The 10,141-nt window shown below is 37.0% G+C and overlaps 1 protein-coding gene across 1 annotated transcript; it reads left to right on the top strand.

Annotated features, from left to right (window-relative positions):
• The first annotated feature begins 7,227 nt into the window (after positions 1-7,227).
• On the top strand, positions 7,228-8,182 carry LOC149146513 (syntaxin-61-like). The gene is made up of 3 exons (XM_089446211.1): positions 7,228-7,361; positions 7,555-7,620; positions 7,949-8,182. Exons 1-3 carry the CDS (start codon positions 7,353-7,355, stop codon positions 8,057-8,059), a joined length of 186 nt encoding a protein of 61 aa, XP_089302337.1. The 5' UTR covers positions 7,228-7,352; the 3' UTR covers positions 8,060-8,182.
• Positions 8,183-10,141: the final 1,959 nt, after the last annotated feature.

Raw genomic sequence — 10,141 nt, 5'->3', positions numbered from 1 at the left:
TATTCATTCTTCATTATCTTGATGTAGAGGTTTACATCAGTAGAAATTTTGACAAGCCCAATCCTTAAGAGATATGCATCCATTCTTGCATACCAATCCCTAAGATCTTTCTTCAAGCCATATAGAGATTTATTGAGTCTGCAAACATGTGTATCCATATTATTTATTTCAAAGCCTTCTATTTCAATGTGTACTTATTCATTAATGGTTCCATTTAGAAAATTTGTTTTTACATCCATTTGATGGATATTCCATCCCATAGTAGCAGCTAGTGAAACCAAAGATCTTATAGTAATATACATGGCAATCAGAGCAAAGGTTTCTTCATAGTCTATTCCTTCCTTTTAATATGATAAACCCCTTAAGATGAATCTATATTTGTATTTGTCTATGTGTCCATCAACGACATGTTTGATTTTGTAAAAACATTTGGAGGTGACAATTAATTTGTCACTTGGTCTAGGAATGATTTCCCAAACCCCATTCTTCATGATGGATTGATATTCTTCCTGTATTGCGTTCTTCCATTCTTATTGATGAGTGGCTTCTTCAAAGGTAGTTGGTTCTACTTCTATTAATTTCATCATGTATGTTGCATATCCTGAATATCTCTTTGGTATTTTTCTTTCTCTAAAATATCCTTTAGTTGCTCCATGTCCTTCGACATCTTCAAGTGTAGCTTTTAACCAATTTGGCATCTTCTTCATTTCATGGATGATTATAGGTTGAATAGGCTCATTGGGTCCTTCATATTCTTCTTGGTTTGTAAGTGCCTTGTCATGATGTTCTTCTTCAAATAGCGGCATATCTTCCTCTCCGGATTCGATTGGTATATCCTTGGATCTTTTGTAGGTGTGAATTTCATCAAATATAACATCCCTGCTAACTTCGAATTATATTCCTTCCTTGATGTAGATTCTATAACCCTTTGATGAAAGGATATAGCCAATGAAGATACATTTTATGCTTGTAGATTCCAAATTCTTCCGCTTGTCTTTTGGAACATGGATGTATGTGGGACATGCAAAGATTTGAGATGGTCTACACATGAATTCTTCCCTGTGAATGCTTCTTCATGTGTCATATTATCAAGGATTCTATGACGACTTCTATTTTGTATATATATTGTTGTCATTGTTTCTTCTCCCCATAGAAATGTTGGTAGATATTGATCAAATATCATAGTCCTTATGCATTCTTCCTTTCTGCAACTACATTATGCTCAGAGTGTAGGGAACAATGAGCTCCCTCTTAATACCTGCTTCTTTACAATATGAAAACATCTATTTTGATGTTTATTCCCCTCCATTTTTTGTTCTCAGGGTCTTTATCTTTCTTTCGGTTAAGGCCTCAACTTCAAATCTAAATTCCTTGAACTTTTCAAATACTTTTTCCTTTGCCTTGAGAAGATAGAGCCATGTATTTCTAGAGTGATCATCAATGAAGGTAACATAGTAAAAATTGCCTCCAAGATATTTATTAGACATTGGCCCATACACATTGAAATGAATGAGGTCTAATATCTCCTTAGACCTTGTATCACTACTTGTAAAAAAATTCCTAGTATTCTTTCCCAAAGCACATCCCTCGAATACTTCTTCATGATCTTCCTTGATGTTGGGGATGCCTTTCACCATTTGACAAAGAGAGGGTATTATCTTATAATGAACATGCCCATATCTACTATACCACAGTTTGATAGGGTTGATCTCCATGTGAACTACAACTTGAGGAGATGATGTTATAACTCTATATATTCTTCCTTCAATAACCTTTTCATTTTCAATACATGAATCCTTTCCCCAAGCCAAGACTTTTCCATCTACAAAAGAAACCCTATCTCCTTTATCTTCTAAACAAGAAATGGAAATTAAATTCTTTTTCAAACCTAGGAAATAAAGGATTTTGTTGAGGTGTAGCTTTTATCCACTTTTCAGCTTTAATGACGTAGATCCAAGGCCCTTGACTACATAGTTGTTGTTATCTCCTAGCTCCACTACATGTGATGATGGTTCCCTTGATAGAGTATGAAGTTGCCCACTTTCTACCGTAATGTCTTGAGTCTCTATTATCAATGATCCATGTGTTGTCATCATCAAGAGTACATGTAATTGCAGCTAAGAATCCTTCACTCTTGACTCTCCTAGATAGATTGTAGATGATCCTTACAATCCAGCTTCCTACAACTTTCATGATATTGAGACCCATTTTCAAATAACTTTTCATAGAGGGAGTAACCTTTTCTTCCAAGGCTGCTTTTTCCTTGTTCAAGTAATATCCAAAAAAGTGATCTTCAACCTTCCACCTTAGCTCTGATCCCATGTTGAGAAATCAATTCTTATAGGAATTAGGGTTTGATTCCTCTTTCTTGATCATTACTTGTGAATTGTGTTGCTTTCTTTTAATTCTTTATTAATTTATCTTTCATCAAGAAATTACCAAATTTTATGTATATGAAGACCACAAGAACAAGAGACACAAGACATAGGCATTTATCAAGGGAAAAAACCCTTCAAGGGGAAAACACATTCCAACTATTCCATTAGTACATGTAAATCAAGATGAGACAATCCAAGACTCTTTAGACCTAGACAAAGACCTCCTCCAATCACCAAGTCAACCCTTCATTTTAATAGATGATCCCTGTAAGTCTCCAAGTGAAAGCTTCCCAATAGTAGCTACAATCCAGAATTTTGACTGTCAGCAACAAATTTTTGGCCCCCAACTACAAAATTTCAAACTTGCAGTAGATTTAGAATTTCAACCCCAAAAACTGCCCAGAAACTTCGCATGTGTGAGATAGAAAGCCCAAGAACTAGTTTTAGGTCTTCTCGGCTTCTTTCTTCCTTCTCCACCTACTTCTCTCTCCTTTTCTGCTTCTCTTTCTTGTAAATCAAACTTGTTGAGTGAGTGTGATAAATAGGTCGAGTTGTCTCTCTATATATAGCCTTTCTGTTGGGTCAAATTTCCCTAATGTAGACCGACTTCATGAGGATAGGGCCGACTTGGTGTGTAGGTGAAAAATAACCTTTTTGACTCAAATAATTCTTTTTACATGATACAAAATCCCAAGAAGCGTTTAATAAAAATGACAATGAATCTATTGCCTAAAGACAAAACCTAGAAGCCTTCAATGGAGGCTTTGACCTAGAAAACATTGACCCAAGCATGAAACGCATGCTTTAATAAGTAATTTTCTTTAATAATACAATTTACTTTGACATGTACAATTATGAAGCCCGACACTAGTTACATTCTTCAACACACTTGTTAGACTATGTTTCAACTTTGGACTTGGCTATTTTTTCATCTTCATCATCATGCTTGAAGACCAACTAAATGTAAGCAAAAACTCAATTTCTCCTTAGTTTCTACCTTCCTTAACATGTATGCAGGATTCTATCTAGTATGTATCTTTTCCAAATTCAATTGTCCATCTTCCAAAATTGATCGTATTAAATGGTACCTAAGTTGTATATGCTTAGAATGAAAGGATAAGTTCTTTGCAATATGAATGGCTCTCACTATCACTATACAACCTACTATTCTCCTACTTCTTTCCCAATTCTTCTATGAACCTTTGTAAGAAAATCATCTATTTACTAGCCTTAGTAGCCATAACATACTCTAATTTTGTTGTTGAAAGTGAAAAGACCCTTTGCAATTTCAAAATCCAACTTATTGTTTAGTGTTTGAAATTCCAAAGAATATTTCTTGAGTAGTACCTCTCAAATACCTAAGAATCCACTTTACTACCTTCCAATGCTCTTTACCTAGATTGTTAATATACCTACTCATAATCGCAATTGCATGTGCAACATCTGGACTGGTGGACACAATCGAATACATCAAGTTGTCAACTGCTGATGAATATGGAATATTGGACATGTAGTTTATCTCCTCTTATGTCTTAGGATACATTTCCTTAGTCAATTTGAAAAGGCTAGCCAAAGGTGTACTTTATATTTTTGGCCTCGCTTGCCTCTCATATAATTAGAGAGGGAGTGAGTCCTTTTAGTCACTATTCATTTCATCATCTCTTTGTCTTAAACAATCTAGTGCTTGGAGAAGTTCAAACTTGTTCTAAGGTTGGGATTTCACCTTAAAGAAGCAAATCTAGGGTTCATTCTAAGGAAATTGATTGAGGAGGACAAAAGGAGACTCATCTTTCCAAGGACTTACTAATGTTGATGTTTGCTTATTGTAGGCTTGTAGTGGTGACTAGGGTACTCATGGTTTCCCTAGCTAGATGCCATTGTATGTGTACTTCATTCTTGTGTGTATGTGTGTGTGTGTGTGAAGTTTCCAATTATCCAAAACTTGTGTAATTGCATATTATATTTGCAGTTTGCATTCTCTTCTTGATATGGGTAAATTTTCAACTAACCCACTGTTCATGTTGATAACTAAGGGATGAAAGTACTTTATGTTGAATAGAATAGAGCAAGTTTATTGTAGTAAATCCATTGTAATTAAAGTTATTTTATATCCCATTTATGCTTGGATAGATGTGCCCTAAGGGCTAAAACTTATTGGTATATGTTTGGTAGTTTTTTTCTTGGGTTGCCCAGTATGTTAGATTGAAGTGAGGTGAAATATTCTAATTTTTGTTGCTTTAATTTTTTTTTCAACCCAACCCTATGCTAAAGTTCACATGGACTAGATCCAAGAAACTTCCTTCTAAGGTGAGATTCATGAATTTGAAAAAAAGGTACAAGAAACAAAATATCTACAAAATAGAGAGCTCACACTCTTTTGCAATTGCTAAAACACTCATCATCATCAACACAGAAATTTACCATCAATTGTAGTTGAAATTATAGTGCACAATATTGCTTCAATTTCAATTAAAATTATAGTGTAGTATTTGTATTGGTCATGCATAACATATTTTATTAAATTTAACGCTTATTTCGAGATATGTTAAAGTTTATAGATAAAATCCAGTTTTAAATATATTAAATTTTAGAGGCAAAGAAATATCAACATAGCATATCTAGACCAATTTTTAATGGAAAACAAATGTTGTGAGTGAAACTTGGTCTTGTATTTAGAGGTATGATTGTTTAAGTAGAAATGAGAAAAAAGATACTAAAACAAAAAGGCAAAAGAAAAAACATGCTTAAAGAAACTCCCCACTAAACATTGAATATGAAAAAATAATTGAAATTTCCCCAATTTGCAAAGAACTACGAAGTTATTTAAGCATAAAACATCACCAATTGAAGTTGAAGTGGAAATTGTTACTTGATAGGGTGTTTCTTATTCTTTTCAATTTCAACTTTAGTTGGTATTATAATGCTTTTACTTCAATTATTTCATATAAGGATAATAGTTCAATAAATTCCATGCTTATTAGTCCCTGCCATCTGGCATCCGGCAGGGACTATAGTAATCGCAGGGACCCCGACTTAGCATTAGTTGACCCCTTTGCTTCTCTGTTATACGGCGGTTAGAGCGCGGATATCCTAAGTTTCTAAAGCACTCACTCTTTCGCCATCCTTCGCCATCTTATTTGGCCTCTTCCCGAGGCGGAAGAGGCCCGACCATAGCCTAAATTGCTATTTAGGCCCAGTTCAATATGCCTGACCGTGAGCGGTTTGCTGTTAATGCTAACATTAATTGGTTAATTTTTAATGTTAACTCGTATTATATCCGAACAGGCATATGCTAAGGTTGGTTGCCGTTGTGCAGGTGTCCGCCATATGCTATAACGGCTGTCGTGCAGGTGTTTATGCATGGCGGGAGGTGTCCGCCTACCCGCTCAGCAGAGTCCCCAATATCAAAGCTGAGCCTAATCAGTATTTTCTTGACCAGCCCGTTGCTCTCCGTTCTGTGGCAGCTGAGCCTAATCACTATTTTCTCGACCAGGTCGTTGCTCTCCGTTCTGTGGCAGCTCTAATGCTCTCTGCAACAGCTATGTTTCTACAGTGAGAAGCAATGAACAAGGTGAGATTTCTAATGTGAAACTGATCATAGGATTAAATTTTGGTCATAATAACATGATTACTTGATAGAATAGCAGTGGGTTTGGAAACAATTAAGAGATTAATGAGATTACCTGGACTAGAGATATTCCTGAGGCCTTGAAGGACATCTGGCATCCGGCAGGGACTATAGTAATCGCAGGGACCCCGACTTAGCATTAGTTGACCCCTTTGCTTCTCTGTTATACGGCGGTTAGAGCGCGGATATCCTAAGTTTCTAAAGCACTCACTCTTTCGCCATCCTTCGCCATCTTATTTGGCCTCTTCCCGAGGCGGAAGAGGCCCGACCATAGCCTAAATTGCTATTTAGGCCCAGTTCAATATGCCTGACCGTGAGCGGTTTGCTGTTAATGCTAACATTAATTGGTTAATTTTTAATGTTAACTCGTATTATATCCGAACAGGTATATGCTAAGGTTGGTTGCCGTTGTGCAGGTGTCCGCCATATGCTATAACGGCTGTCGTGCAGGTGTTTATGCATGGCGGGAGGTGTCCGCCTACCCGCTCAGCAGAGTCCCCAATATCAAAGCTGAGCCTAATCAGTATTTTCTTGACCAGCCCGTTGCTCTCCGTTCTGTGGCAGCTGAGCCTAATCACTATTTTCTCGACCAGGCCATTGCTGTCCGTTCTGTGGCAGCTCTAATGCTCTCTGCAACAGCTATGTTTCTGCAGTGAGAAGCAATGAACAAGGTGAGATTTCTAATGTGAAACTGATCATAGGATTAAATTTTGGTCATAATAACATGATTACTTGATAGAATAGCAGTGGGTTTGGAAACAATTAAGAGATTAATGAGATTACCTGGACTAGAGATATTCCTGAGGCCTTGAAGGACTCGAGGAGCTGGGCTTTCTCAGGATTAGAAGCCGTGGATTCTCTGACCAGAACAATTGTGGGATGGCCACTAGCAATACTAGCTTTCGCAATATAGCGACTTTTTTGCTGGTATTTCCTGCAGTTCAAAGCCATCAATGACTGTTATCCTTTCTATGAATTCCCAATATATGTATTCTGTTATTAGAAGTATGATCAAATTTATGTTGTTGAAGATCACTTTTAAATATAGCTTTTTTTATAACAGTGCTTTAGAGTCTAGACACCTACGCTTAAGAGCCTTCTCGAACTTTGTTTTTCCTTTCTAAGAATTTACAATTGTCGGACACCTCTGCTAAAGAGCCTTTTTCAAAATTTGTTTTTCTCTTCCAAGAATTTACACCTGTCAGCCTTTTTCTTGAATAGCATTGATCTGGTAGCCTGTTAACTTGCTTTGCCTGGTGACCAGAGAACAAGATCAAGAGTTAGATGCGCTTAGTGCGAGTGTTGAGAGACTTGGCAGTGTTGGTCTCACAATACATGAGGAGCTCATGGGACAGGTGAATTTTCTTGGGCATATTTGTTCCTTTGGTTATTAAACTGCTAGTACTATGATCTAATGCATTCAAGTGATCGAGTTCATCAGTGTTTGCCTATCAATTCCTGTTGATTTTAGATCAACATTTCTTAAAAGATGTTAAAGAAGTGAATCATGTCGACTGATGCGTACCACAAATCTGCCTTTGCCTGCAGGAAAGAATTTTGGAGGACCTTGACCAAGACATGGACAAAACATCAAATAGACTGGATTTTGTTCAAGTTAGTTCTATGTGAACACCATCGATTTGATTCCACTCGAGTCTTTATCTAAACACTGATTTTCATAAAATGAATCCTCGCATTCTCAATGTATACTACGTAATATATAAAGTGGATTCTCCTCTCTTTATATTTTTTGTTTGGTTCAGAAGAATTAAAAGACATCAAAATTAATGAAACTGAGCCTATAGGAATGTACTATCTGATTTATCTGTTCAGATATATATAGAGGGACATCAGAATCGGAGGCTACTCTAGGTACTGCTCTAAATTCAACCTGAAAGCATTACTTATCAAAATTCCTAATCCAAAACATTCTTCTGTGCAGAAAAAAATCGCTTTGGTGATGAAGAAGGCCGGAGCCAAGGGACAGATAATGATGATTGTGTTATCTTTGATCAAACAGAGCTGCAATACTATTTACAGAAAGAAAAGCTGAAAACACAAACCAAACCATACCATACCTTTGCAGGTAATGACTTTTCCATCCATGTTTGTGGACAAGAGCTTGCCTTCGCTATTGCAATGGTGATCCATCAGCTGAATTTTTCTAGTTCAGCAACGAGCAAGGCAAATCCTGAGATCTATGAGAACCCATGACTATGCAGATTGAAGTTCTGATCCTGTCACCTGTACAGATTCTATGTTAACCTGAATTCAGTTCTCCACCAAACAAACAATATTGAGCTGCTTGCCCAGCAATATTGAATTGTTTCATAGCCGGGCTGATATGCTTCCATCTGTAATGGACACATGCCAAGATGTCTCAACAATTGTTGATATGCTTGCACGTGGAATGCCAATTTGTTATGTACCCACATGATCGAGCTTCATAATGATGAACAGATAGATCCTCTTGGCACATTGGCGAATTTCTGGAATTGGTTTTTCTTTTTCACCACGAAAGCTTTATAATTCAACTCTGTCTGAAAGGAAAAGAAGGCACACTGGTCGAAAGGAAAGGCACATTGGGTGGAATTCCAGTCTTTTTCTTCGGCTTTGAACGAGAAATATCGTATGTTCTTTTAGGATGCGCGTGCTTTCCTGAGAATGACGACTGCTACATCCTTGGCAAATTCCCTGAGAGCAATAATGCGTGTAGGGCGTGGGGTGAGACAATATGTTTAAAATGATGTTTCTGTACATTTGTTAGTTGCAGAGCTCTAGGGTGACAGATGTCCCTGGGCCAGTAGAGTTATCATAATTCATAGCCCACGTGCATACCACTATGGTTCTCGGCTGGAGCATCAGGGAAGGCATGTATTTATCTATGCCTATTTGCTTGCCTTTATTTACTCTCAAGTACGATCCCAACCTTGATATTTTTGAAACATTTTACCACCCTTCTCTTTACTTTGGTGCGATTGTTTCTAGCGACCCTATTTTGACCTTAGGAAGTATGCAAATGTGCATATGCATGCTCAACCGAGCTCACCCGGTTGCATGATGCTTGCTCCAGTTCAAGTAAAACATTACACATTTATTCTTTCGGTCATTCATTTACAATTTTAAACTATTTCTTTAATTTATTTTTTCAATTTAGCTTTGCACTACTTTTTACTGAGTATATCTTCTCTATCTTCTCCCCTGATTGACAGGTGTTCAATGCCCCTCACAATGGTTCTTTATTGCAGTTGATGTAGAATCAACAAGAAAAATACATCGACTCGGTACTGGTAGGTCTATTCAACATGTCCTTACTATATCTGACTTCTGAAGGCAGTTTCTGAAGGCAGTTTGATGGGCTTTTCCAGTGAATCATGCAACACTTTCTCAGGCACTCATTATTACGAATGCTCTAGTTATCAATTCATTTAATCATTAAGGTAGTTAGCTATATCTGACTTCTGAAGGCAGTTTCTGGAGGCAGTTTGATGGGCTTTTCCAGTGAATCATGCAACACTTTCTCAGGCACTCATTATTACGAATGCTCTAGTTATCAATTCATTTAATCATTAAGGTAGTTAGCTTATTCAGTTGATGTTCTTGGCCTGGGATTGAGCTATAATTCCAATTCTATTTGACCATTGCCATTTCTACAGTTTACAATGGCACGCCATTTTCTCATCCTTCACACATTCAAGTATTTCCCAATGTGTATTGTGCATTTCGTTAAGAAAATATATGTCATTTTCACCTTCTAACCGTTTTCCTTACTATACCTGCCGTAGTCAAGTATTTCCCTATGTGTATTGTGCATTTGGTTAAGAAAATATAGGTCATTTTCACCTTGTAACCATTTTCGTTGCGGTAAGTTTGGTATAACGCACGGTATGGATATGCAGCTGCTCGTGGATCTTTCACACAAGAAACTGCAGCTGATGCTACTGATGCTTAAAAGAATTATAATGTAAATTGTTGCTGGGCAACTCTTTAATAACTTTATATTCTTATAATTTTAACTTGTAAAAGTAACTTGGCAGGGACTTGCTGCGATGCAGCTCCTCTTGTTTCCATATTTATGATAAACCCACCTTCCACAAACTTTCTCCATTCAAAACCCAATATAAAAGGAACATTT

Source organism: Pinus tabuliformis, chromosome X, assembly GCF_031772625.1.
Source record: "Pinus tabuliformis cultivar Carrire ecotype Pingquan chromosome X, CPIR1, whole genome shotgun sequence".
Lineage (NCBI taxonomy): Eukaryota > Viridiplantae > Streptophyta > Pinopsida > Pinales > Pinaceae > Pinus > Pinus tabuliformis.
Note: the sequence above shows the minus strand (reverse complement) of the source record. Positions and strands in the feature narration are given on the sequence as shown.

What these genes read in the sequence shown, in the direction of transcription:
- LOC149146513 (XM_089446211.1), top strand. An exon ending in ATAGACTGGATTTTGTTCAA is followed by an intron (nt 7,621 to 7,948) that starts GTTAGTTCTATG and finishes TCTTCTGTGCAG; the next exon opens with AAAAAAATCGCTTTGGTGAT.